This window comes from Prosopis cineraria, unplaced genomic scaffold, assembly GCF_029017545.1.
Source record: "Prosopis cineraria cultivar Desert tree isolate PC_DT_omini unplaced genomic scaffold, ASM2901754v1 PC4, whole genome shotgun sequence".
Classification (NCBI taxonomy): Eukaryota; Viridiplantae; Streptophyta; class Magnoliopsida; order Fabales; family Fabaceae; genus Prosopis; species Prosopis cineraria.
The window spans coordinates 13,163,035-13,183,076 of record NW_026555335.1 but is presented as its reverse complement, the minus strand read 5'-3'; the positions used below and the strand labels follow the sequence as shown (position 1 = coordinate 13,183,076).

At 31.9% G+C, this 20,042-nt stretch overlaps 1 protein-coding gene across 1 annotated transcript; it reads left to right on the top strand.

The window, feature by feature from the left end:
• Positions 1 to 17,143: 17,143 nt before the first annotated feature.
• On the top strand, positions 17,144 to 19,280 carry LOC129310076 (L-type lectin-domain containing receptor kinase V.9-like). The gene has a single exon (XM_054951916.1). It carries the CDS (start codon positions 17,144 to 17,146, stop codon positions 19,169 to 19,171), a length of 2,028 nt encoding a protein of 675 aa, XP_054807891.1. The 3' UTR covers positions 19,172 to 19,280.
• Positions 19,281 to 20,042: the final 762 nt, after the last annotated feature.

The window sequence follows — 20,042 nt, the reverse complement described above, 5'->3', positions numbered from 1 at the left end:
AACTCAACTCTATCACATCTTACACTCATACGCACGCAAAGCTGACAAGAGGAGGGTTCAAAACTCCTCACATTAACCAAGCACAATGGAACAGAAAAAGAGCAAGAGGGAACAGAGACTGTGCAGACGAACCAAGAGGAGTAAAGAAGAGAAAAAATCTGCAGCACTGAACAGGGGAAAATCCAAACATCCAGCGTGGAAGAGGAAAAACAGAAGGAGAAGAAAAATGTCGACGGCAAAAAAAGAAGAGAAACTCACGCTCAAGTGACAGACGGAACTTTGGTACCTCTCCACGTAGCGACAAGCTACAACAAAGAGGAAGAGGGTGGTGATCGAGGTTGCAAGTCTTCTCTAGAAGCAAACCAAATCAAAAGGAAGGAAGAAGATGGAGAGGAGTCTAGGACGAAGGGTTTGAAGCTTCTGGATCCTCCACCAATTGCCCTGTTCGCACCAATAAGTCAGGACATAAAAGGGGCAGGGGCGGGGGGGAGAGAGAGAGAGATTTGAGGAGGGGTGCTTTAGTAATTTCAAAGCAGTAAAAGCAAAATAAAAATCATTCCATCTGTGAGGATTCAAACTTGGGATCTGGGGACAGCATGGCAGACGTTACTCCACTAAGCCAACATTCCTTCTTGCAATAATTATTCCAAAAGTTAGTAAAATACACTTAAATTTTATATCTATATATATACATTATCATTCTCATTATCATTTTTAAAATTTCAGGGCTATTACATTTATGACACAATTTCTTCTTCTTCTCCCATGTTTCTCACGTTTAGAATGAAACACGCACAAGTTAAAATTGAGTTCATCAAGAAATAGAAAATGCAAATATCTAATACTAACTTTGACATTAGATTCCATGATGTGAACTAGGCAATAGAAGATAAGTGCTTGTAATCTGTGTTGGCCAAGGACACAGTTACAGGCCAGATTATGCTACTTCCTCGCCCTGTGACTATTATGACCAAGATAAAATTTGAGCTTGATACTAATTTGTCACGACCTAAAATATGAGTTGTGACCGATGCATGCTATCGCAAGGCTGTTAGTCTCTCCCCAAAAGATTAACTTATTGGGACGTGCAGCGTACCTACTTATATAGTTAGGACTCTCCTCAAGTTGTCCCTTCAATGTGGGACATAACAATACGCTAAGCTAATTTACTTCAACTTAACCTAGCAAGCCTAAACGCATGCCTCTTACATAAAACATCTCAACAAAATACAACTTTACTTTACTCAACATTTAATCATTCAAAACAAATTAGATTCTCAAAATGAGATAATAAAAAAGATCACTTTCATTATTAATATCACATATTTGACTCTCACGACATCATAAAATCCTAAAAAATTTAGTAACTCTTTACCATATACTCCATATGCCTATAACGTATAGCCAACCACTACAAGTACTTTTAAAAATTGCCTCATCTAAAAAAAATATGGGAGGAGTGAGTCTACCGCTCACTCGATGAGGGCATAATTAACAAAGTGTGTGTGAAGGGAGTAAAGGCGCACAAGAATCTTTTGTAAAGAACCTACAATGATAAAGTAAATGCACATGCATCAAAATGTTCAAAACCTTTCTATAAAAAAAAAATGTTCAAAACCCCAAATATCCACTTTCACAGTTGGAGAAAAATATATCATGCTATAATGGATCGTGCCCTGATTCGTCTGATGAAATTTCTTCCATCTACTTACTTTAGGCAACCTTTATTGGACTTTACATTGCAAATTATATAGTCCAAAGATCAACGGGGTGAGTAGTTGTGTATACTCAGTGGCAGAACTATGTGTGCTGTGAGGGAAGGGGGCCATATTCATCTTCTCATATATTTATGTGGGTCTTGAAGTATTTAGCCTCATCAGAAACATCAACCCCCTCCCCCCTCCAGAAAAAGACAAAAGAAGCTTGATATATCTAGATGCACTATATATATACTTTTGTAATATTATCTCTTTTTTATTCATATGACAAAAAATTATTTTTTATTCTATTTATAAATCATGTCATTAAATTTTTATCCTATTTTTTATTGAATTGAGAATTAATATTAATAAGATGTAAATATAAATTAATTCTAATATTGATGATGATAGAGAAATTAAAAATAAGAAATTAAATATATACTCTATTTGAAAAATGAAATTGTTAAAAATAATGACTTAAATTTTATTTGATTAAATTGATACAATTTGATTGGATAAAATATAAATGATATGCTGCACTGTATCATATAAGAATTCCTCAACTAGTTTAGCTATGTTTAACATATACTTTTAATATAATGTTTGCATATTGGTTTATAATTTTATAAAATTTGAAGATCACTTATATTTTTTTAAATCATCAATTTATACTAACATATGAAAATTAATTGAAAATATAAACACTCACTCTCACACACACATATTCTATATAAAATTTTTCTTGAAAATAATATATTAGATATATGGTGACATTTTTCATTTTGAAATACTATTATACATAATTAAATGATATTTTTAAGTTATAAATTATTTTTAAGAAATTAATTATAAGGAATATAATAAAATTAAATTTACAATATGTGTGTGTGCATGCGCACATTTTTTTGGAAAAAATTTGGCCCCCTCAACTTCTAAGTCTAGTTCCACCCCTGCTGTATACCCATTTTTTGTTGTCATAAGTATTCTGCTGGCAACTTTTTCCCATCTGGAATGAAGTATAATAGAGAATAATGAAATCATAGTTGAACTAGTTGTAGGTTTAATTGATTAACGTTAACTTGTGAGTTCTCCGATCAGTTGAAGGTTTGTGATGAGAAATTTATTTACACAGATTATGTTGGGCAGAAATCACGCTTTCACATTTCATGGAATAGGGATTCTTTTTGGCATTTCAATTCAGATCCATGTTTTCATGTCATAAATAGGTGGGCTCTCTCTCACCCTATATCAGTTAAAGAACACGAGAAACTAAAGAAAAAGCAGATGAAGCCTAACTTTTTGGACATGGTTCCTTGGCACTCTGAGTGTGTATCGACATAAAATCTTCTGTCAAACTCCATTTTTTTTTTTTAACATATTCCATATTGTCACCAATGATCCGATATTTAAAATTTTACAACCATCAGGAACAAGATGCCATGTTTAGAAAGGCATGATGAAAATATTCCATTAGACTGCTCTGCAACTTATATGTGTTATTTTCATTCTAAATGCCAGATGATGACAAGGACACACATTAACCTCTTGAAGCATGTACCCTTAATAAATAATTTCTGGTACCAATTCTGAATACCAACCTGCCATTTTGGATTCTAGATTGGAATGAGCTTTTATGGTTAGTTTTGTTTGGAGTTTATTGTTCCTGTATATTATGCTCCTTTTAGCTATTTTATCATTGTCTCATTAACAATTTTATTACCTATTAATTGTGGAGAAATAGAAGCTGCTCTAATCTGCTTACATTTAATCTTATTTCTCTTTTATCTGTTTCTACTGAATCACTTTTTCTATCTAAATTTGTTCAGATAACCTAGTGGAAAATCTATTGGATTTTGAGTGTGAACTGAAAAAGCCATACTTATTATATAAGAACGCTGCCCAAGAAGTTAATGGTATATGGTTTTACAATTCAGATGAAAGTGAAGAAGTCGCAAATCTCTTTAATAGGTAACATATTGTTCTCATTCAAGTCTTTGTTGTTGTTTTTTCCTTGCATATTTTGCTCAAACTTTAGTTAATATATGCTGATGGGCTAATTCATCATATCCAACTTGGACTGCCAACTTGCTTTTCTTTTCTTATTAATGTATCAGCATACTTAATGGCTTATACAATTGTTTAACTCTAGCAATATACTTGATGCATACTCAAAGGCAGCCACGAAGACAAAATTGCCCTGTAGCAAAAGGGAAGGATTTTTGAAAGGTTTATGGCATCTTAAATCTCTATTACTGTATACGAGAAATTCAAATATATGCAGAGAATGGGAAATTATTTAGCCTCCCATTCAAGTACATGCTGTAGTGAATTTGAGGAACTTGAATCAGCAGCTATTGTAACAGAAAAGCATCTGAAGTCATCTTCAGCCGCCCCTTCCGCAATTGGTTCACTTGAAGATCCTGCCTTTGTAGACTGCCTCAATGTATGCAATCTAGTTGCACATAAAGCATACCAATTTTCCGTGCCTTTCGATAAATTCTTCTTCAATGCTGATTTTAAGTTCTCTTTTCTTTCATAAACCCTATAGACCACCTGGTATGATTCTAGTATAGTACCTTGGATATTGCTTTTGCTTGCAGCAAAACAACTGGAACCTCTAACAATCCTGATAGAACTCGTCTTCCCTCGGCTGAGGGCAGCCGCTCCTCCACTTAGGGAGGCATGTATTTAGATCATCTAGATTAAATTTGAATGGCCCAGATTTAATGTTTTTTAAATTCTTATTTTCCATTTATTAAACTAAAAAAATTATCTAAGTTATGAAAATTTTTAACAAATCTGTTTGTTAAAATTGTGCTAATGCAATAGGTGGTGATCAGTGATTAAGCCTGGGCACTGGGATATATTTTCTAATTTTCATGGTTACAGGAAGTAGATCGGACTAGATGGAATCTCAGAAACGAAGTAAGACAAAGTTTCTCCTGGAAGATACCATGTCCTACTCTTTTTGGGTATGTTTGTTGGGACATATGGGTGACCAGATGCAATGGAGTCTAATACGAGGACAGAGCATTAAATGCCTATCAAAGACTTTTTCGAGCAACTATGGATAAGGATCTGGTAAATTCTCTACCTATAGAATAACTCTGTTAATGCGAAAGCTCAATTCAATAGAGAAGGGTTCTCCATCTGTGTATTAATCGATGGCAGCAGCAGCGAGTGTGGGGGAACTATGAGGGATGACAAGAAGAATTGGATTTGTGGCTTCACTTGTCAGCTGAATTTTGTCCCTCCTGTGATAGCTGAAATGGTTGCAATAATTTATGGCGCGAGCCTTTGTTGGGCTTGAAGGTGTACCAAAGTTGAAGTCCACTCTAGTTGTGTTGAAGCTTTTAATTTGATTACAAGGGTTGTGATCCTAATTTCCCTTCAGTGACTTAGTTGAGGAAGTCAAAATGTTATTCTTCAAAGACTAGCAAATTTATTTGACTCATGTATAGATGATAATATTTTAGAGACTAATAGCCTTACTAGATTTTTCCATAAGATTGAGGAGAATTTTGTTTTTTGTTTTTAATCACCCACCACCTCTTTTACAAGAATTAGAGGTTGATCGAGGTCCTCCTCTGTTCTATTGTATCTTATTTCTATTGTTAGTTGTTTATTAATAGAGTTTTTCATTCCTATTAAAAAATATAAATTAGTCAATATAGTTTATTTTTATTTTTATGAATTTTATTAATTTTAACATAATAGTTTTAAACTATTTATTTAAATATTATTGTACATAATTATTTAGAGTTCTTTAACTTGTGGAGTAGAAAATTATATTATAAGGAAAAATAATAAATTTAATTTTTGATATAATTACAAATAAAAAATTAGTATTTAGAATTTTTAATCACACATTTTTTATAGGTTTAAAAATTAAAAAATTTTAATTTATTAGCCATTAAAATTCAACTTTGTTTTAATTTATTAGCCCAAAGTCACAAAAGTCGAAAAGCCCAAGAACTCGAGGGGAGCCCAACTCATGAAGTAATAGTGCATTCCGAAGCACACATGAAATGAACAGACATCTATTGGGCATGAGGGTGATAAAATAAATGTGAAGAGTAATGAGAAAAATAAAATTGCATATCGGACCCATATTTTGTAATATGACTCACAACTCATTTCAGTTGTTTCCTCTCCAATCTTTTTTGTTTTCTCGAATTCAACCCATATTTTTTGCATATAGTCAAAATTTTGTTTTTTAACCTGTGCACAGGTTAGATGTGCTGTCAAATACTTTAATCACCGTTAGATAATTTCAATTACAATGTTTAGCAATAGTTTTTAATGGTCATTAAGTCATATGTAATTATATTTAAACCCATTATGTTGTATTTAATAGTACTTAAATGATCCATAAATTTTTTGCTTATATAAATCAATGCCTGCTGCTTATTTAAATACACAGCTCTTGAGCCTTTGAGTCTTCTCTTCTCCCTCCTGAGCTCTACTTTTTTTGTTTTTATTTTACTGTTTTGTCATCCTATTTTTGCAGCCTGGTTTCATTTTATCTTGGAAAGCTGTTGCAATTTAACCGGTGTGGTAGAATAGTTCTTCAGAATGTGTCCTTGGACACGACACAAATATGCTTTTTTAACTGAATTTTTTAAAGGTAAAACATCATGATGAGAGGAGGTTGTTTATGTTGAAAAGATGAAGGTCGTAAGTTGAAGTTATGCTTGTGCCACTAATAGAATCTGCGTGAGTGGCCCTCTTGTGGAATCACAAACATGTGGCTGATAACAGAATGTGGCTTTGCTCATTTTGGATCATTCATTACATTTTTGTATTTATTATTAAATAATATATATTTCCACCATCTTTTTCATTTTCTTCCTTTCTCACCCAAACGAAACACACAGTCTTCACACATGTTCAAGATCGAGGTCGATAGGATGCCCTTTTGATTACCATATAAAAGTTTTAATCACCACACATTCAAATTCATTATTTGATTACTTAATTTTGGTTTGGCATTTATCTTTTATTTATTTGTTTATTTAGGGGAAAACATTTACAGGGACAGGAAGATAAATTAAGTCTGGGAAGTATGACGGCACATTGGGTCCATAGGGGATATATAAAATTCATGAAAAATTAATTTAAAATACCTCACGACACAATTAAATATCACAAAATTCATTGCTAGCTTAAGATAGCAAAATGTTGACAATTAACTATGTTATAAGAAACTTGCCGCAATTCTTTATAAATTTTAATATACCGTTTTTGTACAGAAGAGACCATTAATTCAATTGTGGTATCAATCTATTTGGAATCTTAGCTTCCTGATTTCTAATCAACCTGCAACAAGAGTGGAATCTGCAATTTGGAGTTACATCTAAAAGTGAAAAAGATCAAAGAAGGTGCAAGGGATAGTGGGCCGCATCTTTCTTTTCCCAAATAAAAAATATGATATGGTGAAGAAAGCTTTTCAAGTGATAAAAGATAAGAAAGTTGCAGCCAATTGAGAACATAAAAATTTAATTAAAAAAAACACCACCACAAAGCAAAAGGGTACGTAGAAGAGGTAAAGAAGAATCAAATTGGTAACGCATGCAAGAATAAAAGCAGCCCAATGACAGAGATTTTGGATCCGAGGACATTGGCGATTCTCATAATTTGGATTCCTTGAAGTGATTTAAGATAAAGCCACGGATCTTGCTTCTATGGTGATCAAGAACCTTTATAAGTTATGTGCACATCAAATTACAAAGTAAATCATATATTCATTGTATGTATTGCTTCCACTTGGTACATAATTGAAAGTTTGATTCCGTCAAAATGTGAACAATTGAAAGCTAAAGAAGCTACATTGCAATAGAGCTAACCATAGAAGACAATTGTCAACCATCCTCTATTACTCAAGCTATATAGAAAAAGTTATCAAATAGTATATATTGAAGATAATATAGGACAGTTGTTAAATAATTGTCTTATATAAAGTTCTAGATTTAAACCAAATTTGAAACCAGAGAGGCCTTATAGGATAGTTATGGCCATAAAACCATTCTATAAGGCCAAGGTTTATATATATATATATATATATATATATATGTATGTATGTATAGGGAGACTGTTGAAAATAGATATACTCAAAAATATTCTAGAACAGTCTAAAAATCATATCTATACTACTCAATTCAAAACTATAATGTATACAATTTAAGTACATCAAAATTATTCTATTTAAAATTTAATGATATAAATTAATCAATTTGAACTAAAATATCAATCCCTAAAATATCTAAACTATATATTTACAACTAAACCAATCTATTTTTAAACTAACTATATATTATCACCTTATATTAAATGTAACCTACTTTTCATATACATAGTCGCTCCAGTCTTCGAGGACTTTATTAATATGGATATCCTCAAAATAAGGTGTAGTATAGCTTCAACATACATGACAATGAAGTTAGTTGATGATAATTAATATTCATTATAATATAAAAAATAATTTATACAAAATGATAAATACCGTAAATAATGATGTCCTTAGCATGCCTTATTACATAGTAGCCACAATCATAAATGTTATCAATTTGTTAGAGGCACTACATGAAGAAAACGATGTGTGTGTGTGTGTGTGTTATTTGTATAAAAAATGAAAATAATTGAGTAATTGGCAATAATTTAAACATACTTATATTACATTCCATTCAATAGTATCATTGTATTTCTTAAACAATCTCTTGTTCAAAAGATTTGCATCGATCCAATATAGCATAACAACCCCAATATAAGGAAGACAAAATTGTTAGAAAGGTAGAATTTTAGAAACAAACAAAATATTAGTTACTAAATGCACTTAACTATTAAATAACTCCATCATATTTAGTGGTTAGCTAAATCCCCATTACGAGAAGCTGAATCCAAATAGTACACCTTTTGAGTTTTAGGATTTGCTGGTTCAATCATAATAAGCATCCAGTGTCTCCTAGAAGAATTGGATGATGTGTGTTACAATTGAAATTTGAAAAAGATAATAAATTGCAATCAAGACATTCAAAAAACCAAGTAACTCACCCATTCAGATAAGGAATCAAAAACAGCATCCCCTTCGAAGCTAGTCTTTCCTTGAAGTATATAGTCGGTGTTTGAGATTGTTGTTGTAAATGCTTATCCTTCTGATCGCCTTCAAAACTTATAAACTTGTGGGGATTGACAAACACGAACCTCAATCTCAAGTTACCAGGGATGACGATAGTATCGTTCAAGTACCTGAATGAAGAAATTAACAAAAGTAAATATGAATAAAAACAACAGCTAGAAATGTGAATGGGAAGAGTAATTAAGTATCTCATATAAATGTTAACTGGGCTGTAGACCACCTCACAGTGCATCAGGATGGTATTGACAATGTCAAAGTTAATAATCTCACCAACATCTTTTTGATACATGTAATTGACACCATTAGGCTTAATAATCGAACCTTTCACCTACTCCTCAAGCATGAGCTTCTAACGAACTTGTTGCCCTAGGACATTGTGCATTTTTCCCATGGCAATTATATGTCTACTTAGGCTATCTGCCCAAAACGCACACTCGACCTCACCCTAAACATAAAGAAATAGAAGTTAACAAGGAAATAATAATTATGAGTTATAATCAAGAAGGTAAAATAATTCAAATACCTCAGGGAGGTGACGAGGAGAAGGCTGAAGCACAGTGTAGCTATCTTTCTGAGTATGGACAGTCTTCGAGGTTGACTTTCCTAATCCATGGGTTTTCATTATTATCGTTATAAATTCCTCTTGCTGTACTACTCATGATTTCAATGCCTCAAGTTCAGCATCGATGTCCTTTTTTGAAGTCTTCTTTTTGCCCATAATTTGCTTTCTAGTGACGCTCATGCCAACACCTCTAACACAATCGAGGTGATCCTTATTACCCAATACCTTCTTAAAGATATCTACTTGGCAGATGTTCCACAAACATTGGCTTAAACTGTGTTTTGAGTTCATGCTTAGAAAAATTAGTTAACACTAATGACATTAATTTTTTTACAAATTTTTAAAATTACTCTTAATTAAATTAAAACTTATTTAAGCTAATAGTAAAATAAAACAAGGGAATTTTTAAAAGAATCACAAATATTACAAATTTTTAATTACTCTTAATTAAATTAAAGCTTATTCAATCTTGTTCGTTAAACAATCCAAAGTCCTTCAACCTTGTTCCTTTAACAATCCAAAATTATTAAACAATTTTAAGTTGTCTAATTGTATGAATGTTTACACTAGCATCAAAATAAGCTTATCTGTACACTTTTAATTGTTAAATTTTCTATTTTCTAATCCTTCTAATGTAAGATCTCCCTTACTTAACCACATAATACTCTAAAATCAAGGTAATCAAGGGATTAATCCTCAAAAGATTACAAAAGTTATAAAGTTTCATAAAAGAGAAAATTTCTCAAATCATTTACAATGGAATTCTAAATTCAACATCTCAAATCTCAAACTATACTTATTAAGCTCAAATCAGAGTTTGAAAACAGCACGAAAGCTTAGAAATCAAATGGGACCTAAAATAGTGAGTTTTCTAACTCAATATTGAATTTTGTATAAAAAATGACACATGCACCGTGGTTTGTGACATATGTGCTATAGCTCATCCTTTTCTGTGCCATACGACGGAACATGAGGTGCCATACGCCAAGCCCATTGTATAAAAATGACAATATCAGTTGCTATCATTTAATAGCATAGGGAGCGAAGTTTCGACACATCCCAAATCTTTGTCTGACTCTGGTAACTTGTCAATAGGCTGCAAACACATTGTTAGTAATTAATTTGAAAAGAAAGTACAATAATGAGAAATGTCTAATTAATTAACCTTTTTCTTCGATGTTGGAACTCGTAGTAAATGAGCAGGTTAAGCCATGAATCTATACAGTACTTCTTGTATAGTTTTTGCATCTGGTTTAGGCATTGGTAGGGGATAATCGGGTTCATACACAACCATCAATTGCATCTTTACATGATCAACAGGAAGGGGCACATTGTGAATCATAGTGCTCCTTATAATGTAGTGCACTAGTCTAGTTGCAACCACACACAAGTACAGAATATTAGCTAGGCACTCAATCTCAACCTCTCCTAAAACAAAAGGACAAAAATGTTAACCAAATGAGAGAAGAGTAAGAAATAAATAAAACGAGCAAGACTAAGGCATTTAGCAACATTATCATAGGTAGTTTTAGAAAGGGGATGCCTGTGTAGCTTTCTTTCACACATGAGGGGATAAACTCTGTTGCAAAAATCCCCAACACATGCCCTTAGAGCAACATTTCAATGTATTTATTTACTGCTCCATAACTGCTTGGGTTTATGAAGCTCTTGGCACAATAAATCCACCTCTACAACATTAATGGTCTTTATAGGTTTCTTTAGGACCTTAGCAAAGTACTCCTTCTTGGTTATTTCAAATCATATACCCCGAACAAGACCAGGGTGGTCAACATTCCCTAAAGCCTTCTTCAAGACATCCTCAGTAAGAGGTAAAGCTGCTGATTCTACCTCCTGAGATAGGGTTACTTATGAATTATATAATAAAGGAAAGTAAATACGAATGCCTAAGTCTTGTAAATATGAATGAATAAAAAACTTATCACACAACAAAAGAAAGCAACTACTACTTACAATTTTGTCGGTACCCTCCTTCATATAGGGGTCCAAAATATTTTCCTAATTATCTGTTCGGGTCAAAGCCTAAAGCTTACCACAAGAGATAGAAAATTCTAATCTATACTCCTTTAAATAGTCTTTTTCAATAGCAGCAGCATGGCTCTTGCGCCCTTTTAGGTAGGGATATTCATTCTTGTTTACCCTTACCTTATTTATGGCACTTAATTCCTATGGAAACAAAAAATATTTGAGTCAACGTAAATATAGAAGAAATAAGAATAACATTGAGGAAGAAATATTACTTTGAACACTTTACTATAATGAGAGTCAACAAATTTAGCCCACTGATCCAAATTAATCACGAATCTCAGGATAGGGGAAACTTCATCTTCAATGCCGTTATGTCTGGGTTCTTCTAGAATTTTTAGGTGGCCCATAATCTAAAACTATGGTAAGATGTCCCAGCTTTTCACAAAACAAACTTCTTTCAACTCTATTCGAGCTCAAATGTAGACTGCAAAAGAAGTTAATCATATTCTAGTTATTTGAAATTTCTATATAAAAATTTTTTAAAATGGCACATAAGAAATATCTTACTGAGACTGTGTTCTGGACTCATTCCTTTAATAAATCATGTGTCTTTGCCTAATTCACCACCATTTTGAGCAGCGCATTAGCTTTAACAACCATTCCCATATAGCTCACCAAGTTGTTTGAATCAATGCACTTACCTCTATCATTCCACTGGGTAGGCAGCTTTTTCTTGAGTAATTTCAAGTCTTCAATCAATTGAGCTAATTACGCATATATGTTATTCCCAAGTTGCTTAGGTCCTAACATTAATATTGTCAATATATGTACTTACATTTCATGCAAAACCATGGAGGAAAATTATAGATCATCAACATCACTGGCCATGTATTCTGGGTACTACTTTAAAGCCCATATGAGTTCATCCTATTAGTAGCTAATGCGAGGGGCAGGTTCCCATGTTCTTCCCTAAATTCAAGGTATTTACAATCAAACTTTTTCCACTCAGAAGTATCAGCAGGATGACAAAACTAGTCATCTTTAATCCACTCATTTATATGCCATGTTAGATTTTTTGCCTCCTTCGGTATGCTATACAAGCAAATAAATCTTGGCATGATGGGAAAATATCACATTGCTTTCTTCAGACTCTTCTCGTCCTTCTTGTAACATGATGCCATGCACTTAGGGCAATGAGTCAATGATTCATATTCCCCCTAAATAAAACACAATCATTGATGTAAACATATATCTTCTCAGAGCTTAGGCTAACAAAGCATAACACTTTTTTTACCTCATACAATTGACTTAGAAACTTGTTGAGCTTTGATAGTATTTCTTGTATGATAGAGAGATTTTTTTTCTAAAGCAAGCATCACTCCACCGATGTTTTGCTTTCAAGTTATAGAAGCTCAATATTTTAGACAATGTTGTACATTCACAACCCTTATACAAAGGCGCTCCACATCACTTTTTAACATCTTTAGCATTTTTGGAAAATCCTTGAGTATGTCTTCCATGACATCTTCTAACTTTTTGAAATTGTCGGCTGCATATGCATTTATTTCAAAACTAGGGGAATGACAACTTTCAATGTGCCTTCGACTACAATTAATCTCATATGGTGTCTCCCCATATAGTGTCCAACACTTATAACTTTGATTGATTCCAAATTCCACCAAGTGGTCTTCAAGGTTTTGTGGAGAAGCATGCCTCACAGAATTACACTTTAAATAGGGACAAATAATTCTTTCTGATCTCTAGCATGCTCTCTTGCAAACTTAATGAATTCTTGAACCCCATCTCAGTATTATTGAGATGTATGTCTAGCATGTACCCATCTCTTATCCATAATATTCATCTAGTATCAATCAGTTAGAAAGAAACGTGATCAACGACTTAATGCCAATTATAACAGCTAAATTAATGCAAGAAAAAGTTGATGCTTGAGTCATATGCTGTCACATGTTATCCCTCTCTAATTATAGGATCAATACCAGTACATTAAACATGATTTTAATCATGTTCCATTACACTTGAAAAAAATTTGACAGCATAACAAATTAAAATTGTCATACCTCAGGCATTATGCCTTTTCTTTGTACTATTTTTCAAAAAAAAAATTACTTCAAACTTATGCAGAACCAATAACTTTAACAAAATTCAGCAACATAACAACACAAAAATGAATTTTCCCAAGAATAATAATGTCCTATTTTTCAGAACAAATATGGAGCAATATCATTGATAAATGATAATTTTATATATTTTTATCTTTTTAATTTAAACTTTTAAAATATTTATTTGAAGTAATTGAGTTTAATTAGATATTATTTAATTTTATTAGCCAATATTCATTTTTGAGATTTTAACTAACTAAATCTTTGATTTAAAATATAAATAATATCTTTAATATTTTTACACAGGTGCTATTTAATTTTATTTTATTTGTGCAGCAGATTTTTTAAATTTAATTTAGAAGATATTGATAGAGAATATATTGGATAAGAAGAATATGGGCATACTTGAGATCAAATTAAGAATCAAATCTTTAAAATTTTATTTGAATTTATTTTGGATTATTTAGTGTAATTTTTAATTAGGTTACTAGAGTAGTTTTATCATTTATTATTAACTTTTCTTTGGTCGTACACAAGTGCATCATGCATATATATAAAAGAAGGATGCACGATTTTGACGGAGAGGAGAAAAGAATCAGACGCGACGCTACAGTTTTGCTTTTTAGTTTTATAGGAGGGCTAAATTTTTGATGTGATCAATCACAAATCACGATCTTAAATTTTAATCAGAGTCTTTGATATTCAGAAAAATTTTATTTTAGCTTTATTCCAATTTTCTCCTCTTCTCTCTACTTCTGAATTTTATGCTGTAATTGCTATTGCTATTGCTAATTAGAGTAGCTTTATTGCATAATTTTGGGTTATAAATTTTATCTGAAGTTTTACTTGCTATAATCGATTGATATAGTAACTTAAGAGTAATTTGGCGTGGCTTGAGTGATTACTCATGTTTTGTTTTTAGTGTGGATAACATAAAACAGTTGTTAGGTTATAGGTTGAGAAAGATATCAATTAATTTATAACTTAATCTCTTGTTTAATTCTTGAATGATAATTTGAGAAATATATAATAAAATCAAAATAACAAAGGTAAATAAAATTGATTTATTTGGTGGACGAGGAAAATTAAGTTTAGGTGATTGGATTGTGATTGATTGTGCTACTTGTACTTGATAATTTTATCAGTTGAATTTTTGTTATTTATCTAATTTTAATTTAGATTTTTTTAATTAATTTCATTGTAGAAAAAACCCCCCATCATTTATCTTTTCATAACATAATTCAAATAATTGTTCTATTGACTCTTAGAGAGATAACCTAGGTTGTGCTTTACTGTAAAATTTAGTTTTTATTAATTTTAATACTATTCGACAGTAGTGTCAATCACAGTACCATTTTCAAAGCATTTCATTCTATCACATGTATAATGTCAAACAGCATATGCATTCAGCCAGCATTATGAAAAGCAAGTAAATTAAACATATAAATATAGAAAATGTAATAAAGCAAAGGTTCAAATTATGAAATATATCATTTGTTATATTAAAAAAATAGAGAAACAAAGGAGCACAACAATTCCAAACACATTAGTGTATATACTATATACATTCGAAGAATGAAACAAAACAAAATAAAAATGATCATGGATAGATATTACGGATCAAAAATCACTAACCTTAATATCAAATATTGAAGAAGTGAGAAAAGAGTTGAGGAGGAAATGACAGGACACGAAGATGATGAAAACACCATAGAATCGAAGCAAAAACCCATGGCAAGCGACGGCAATGGTGGCAAAGATGAAGGAAGGTTGGGCTTGGCCAGAAATTTGTTTTCGACAAATATGGAAATGGTTTCGTAAGAATGGGAGAGGTTCACAAGAGGAAGAGAGGTTTGAAGATTCAAAATCTTTACTATTTGTGAATAGTTTGAAGATTCAGAATCTTTACCATTTGCGAATATTTAGGAAGCTTAAGAGTTTTTAAATGATTATATTTAGCAGTTATTTTAAAATAAATGATAAATAGTATTTATATTAAAAAATTCAAAAAAAAAAATTATGCAACGATTACTGTAGGTAACTGCTATACAGTCTTAGAATATATTTATCGCTAAATAGTTTCTTAGACCCAAAACTTAAAAAAAATAGAGACTATATAGTGGGAATGCTTTTAACTGCTATATAGATCTAGAAACTATATAGAGGTATTTTATATAATCATTATATAATTTTTGAAATGAAATCTCGCCTCCTCTACATAACGATTATCTAAATAACTGCTATATAGATGGCGCTATATAAAAGCTATTTTTTAGTGATGATATTTACCAATTAAATTTTGCAAATATACAAGTTAGACTTGTAAATTAAGATTTTCAACTTGTAAATCTGCAAAATTTGACTTGTAAGCCATTAATATTTTTTCTAATAATTATTTTTTAAAAAAATTATATCCCCTAGAAAAATAGATTTTCATTCTTAAAAATCAAAATATCCCTTTCACAAGTCGATTAGGAACGGTTCTCGTCAACACTGCAGAGAACATTAGATTAGTTAATTTTTTTAAGAAGAATATTCGCTCCAGCCAGTCTATGAAATGAAAATGACTTCCTTCATTCATAATTAATGATGTATGCCTGCCCAATAAGAAAACATTTAGTGTTATCATAAACAAAACCCATTAGTAACCACTCGTTTAGTCTTCTCTTTTTTCATTTGAAAAAATTATTCTTATGTTTTTGGCCATAAAAAGACATTCAAATATGAAACTGTTAAGAAAAAAAATTCAAGTATATTTTTAATGATCTAATTTTATACATAATTTTAATTTAATTTTTTAATTTTATAAAGTATATTTTCAATCATTTAATCATAATACTGTTAGTCTTATAAGTAGAGTTTCCAAGTTCATAGGTAAAGATAACACTGTTAGTTTCAAGTGATTATATTTTGTGTTAATTATTATTATTTAAAAATTAAACTTAATATATATAAATATTTAATAATATTTTTTGAATATTTAAAAATTTAATATAATTTTTTTTATGATGAAACTAGCAGTGTAAGTTTATTTTGCAAAACTTCATTTGGCTTATGAAACTTTATTTTGGAGAGGCTATTTTTTCTCCATTTGAGAATCGATTCTTAAAATTTGAACATTTTCTATTTTTTATTTTTATAACTGATTCTGAAAAATTATCCAAATATTTTTAATTATCAAAATCAATTTCAAAAAAATATTATTCAAATAACATCACGTTTTGTTAATTAATTTTTTCATAATCAATTTTTACTAATTGAAATCTAAACATATCCTAAATAATTGAAAAAATACTTTATAAAATTAAAGAATTAAAATAAAACATTGTATAAAATTAGAAGAAGAGTAAATTAAACTTCCGACGGCTGTGGAAGAAGAAAACAAATATGAAACTTCCGATGAGTAAGAAAGAAGAAAACACTGATATTATCAAAAAACCACCGGGAGGGGGGGGGGACATTGATATTGAGGAAGAAATAGTCTACCAATTAAAGTCGTCAAACCCCACGTGTCCTCCAAGCATTCGAAATAATCATTTATCTCCTTCATCTCTAATCAATGTTTTTGTTGAAAATAAACATAGGATCCATTCTCTTCAAACCAGAAACAGAAACTTCCACAGGTTTAAGGAAGCCGACCATGTCTATCACCATTTTCATGCTGTGTTTGTTCCTGAACATAGCATATTCAGACAAGAACATGAATAATGTTGGATTCACTTATGATGGACACTTCAAGATGGGCGATCAAGAGCTCAAGCATTCCAATCTGACAGCCAAAGTAATACGTACCGATGGTGGTAGAAGTGAAGCTTGGCAAGTCTTCTACAATCTTCCTCTTCAATTCAAGAATTCCAATACCTCTCCTTCTATCTTCTCCTTCTCTACCACTTTCATCTTTGCAATAGTAGCCACCAATCCTGAATTTCACGGCCACGGACTCGCCTTGGCTATCTCACCTACTAGAGGTATTCCTCAAGCTCTGCCAAACCAGTATCTTGGCCTATTCAATGCTACCAACAATGGTGAAAGTTATAATCATATTGTCGCAATAGAGCTTGACACTGACGAGGATTTTCAGTTTCATGATATTGATGATAATCATCTTGGAATTGATATCAATGGGTTGGTCTCTGTCAATAGTTCTCCTGCAGGATACTATACTGATCGTGGTCATCTCAGAAAGCTAGGTCTTACACGTGGAGAACCGATGCAAGTTTGGGTTGAATATGACAGTGAAGATCAGAAGCTCAGTGTCACAATTCATCCCATAAACATACCTAAACCTGAGATTCCTCTTCTCACACTGATGACAAGAGATCTTTCTTCTAATTTCTCTGAATTTATGTATGTTGGGTTCTCATCCTCCAGCGGGTCATATTCATCTCATTACAGACTGGGTTGGAGTTTCCAGATGAACGGTCAACCTAAGGAGATTAATCTTTCTCGCCTTCCTGACATTCCTGGGATTTTAGATCCAAATGAAAGCGATGGAGGAGGGAAAGGATACAAGAAAGTTTTGATAGTTATATCACCACTACTAGTGGGTGTGGTTTTCCTTCTAATCTTGATTTATGGAGCGATCATGATCTCGAGGAGGAGAAAATTCATTCAAGTTCTTGAAGATTGGCAAGTCTTGTATGGGCCTCATATGTTCACGTACAAAGACTTGTTCATTGCAACAAAAGGGTTTAGAGATGGACAACTTCTTGGCAGAGGAGGTTTTGGAAGAGTATACAAGGGGACTCTACCATTTTCCAATGTTCAAATTGCAGTGAAAAGAGTTTCTCATGATTCAAGACAAGGAATGAAAGAATTCATAGCAGAAATCGCAACCATCGGCCGTCTCAGGCATCCAAACTTGGTAAGACTTCTTGGCTATTGCAGAAGAAAAAAAGAACTCCTCTTAATTTATGACTACATGCCCAATGGAAGCCTAGACAAGTTCCTCTACCGCATTCCAAACAGCATACTCAGCTGGAAACAAAGATTCAAGATCATAAAAGATGTGGCATCTGGACTCTTGTATCTTCACCAGCAATGGGTTCAAGTCATCGTCCACAGAGACATCAAACCAGCCAATGTTCTGATTGACAATGACATGAATGGTAGACTGGGAGATTTCGGCCTTGCCAAGCTATGGGACCATGGAAATGATCCTCAAACATCTCATGTAGCAGGAACTCCGGGCTACATAGACCCTGAAAATGTGCAGAGTGGAAAATCAAGCACATGTACTGATATATATTCATTTGGGGTGTTTCTGTTGGAGGTTGTTTGCGGTAGAAGGCCGATCGAAACGCAAACCTCGCCGGAGAAAGTATTGCTGGTAGAATGGGTTATGGTGTGTTTGGATGAGGGAGACATGTGTGAAGCAGTGGACAGCAGATTGGGGGATGAATATGTGGTGGAAGAAGCTGAATTGGTGCTCAAACTTGGGTTGCTGTGTTCACACCCTGTTGCTTCAGCTAGGCCTACGATTTCTACTATTGTGGAAATTTTGGATGGAGATTCTCAGTTTCCTGATAATTTATCAGACTTAATCAAGTTTAGAAATTTTGGTGGCTGGTCTGGTCAAGGATCTTCATCATCCTCTACTTTTCCCACTGGGCAGACTTCTATTGCTTCTATCACTTTCACAGAACCATTTGCCTCCAGGGGCCGCTAGTTGATTAATTACAGGGCCAAATGGTAATTAGGCATTTAAATTATAGATTTAAGGCTGTCTAGAACCCTAAACTTATTTGCAGTGTAACAACATTTGAAAACATGCAATATTGCCTTTATAGTAAATAAATATTAATTTTGGCCATTGATCAAAAATTACAAAAAGATATGCAAAAGTTATAGAAAAAAATCTCAAAAATTTAAAAAAAAAGGACAAAAAAGCATTTTTTTCAATATGTACATATTTATAATTTTTTGAATACTTATTTGTAATTTTTAAAGTCTTTTCTATAATTTTCTTGTTAATTAACTATTGAAGTTAATTTTTATTAATAATAGGAAGTAATATTACACTATTTTTAAATACTGGAGGAAAACATTTTATAAAAAATGAGTTTTTGATCCCAGCACTCCTAGACATATAATTTAAGAGTAAAATTATCTTTTTAAGTCTTAATTATATGTTTGTTTCAATACAAATGTACACTGGTGTATGTGTAAATAAACAAAATTATAGGCTTGTTCCTTTTTATTTGTATCAACTTTTTGCTCTCGCCAGTATTATTTTGATAGTTGCATTTGATTCCTTACAATTTAATTGTAGCATAATAGTACTATTTATTATTTAATTCTCTTTTGGTGTATTTAGATTCTCTGGATAATATATTGAATCAATTAATAATAATAACCTAAATTTATAATTAAATAAAAATAATATAGCTAAAAATATAAATATTTAAGCAAAAGAAAATTTTTATATACTTTTTAGTTTCAACGTAGATATAAATTTATATTTAGATATAAATATTTATATTGATGAAGACTCCAATTGTTAGTGAGCCAAGTCTTTCACACGCAGGGGCAGAACCAAG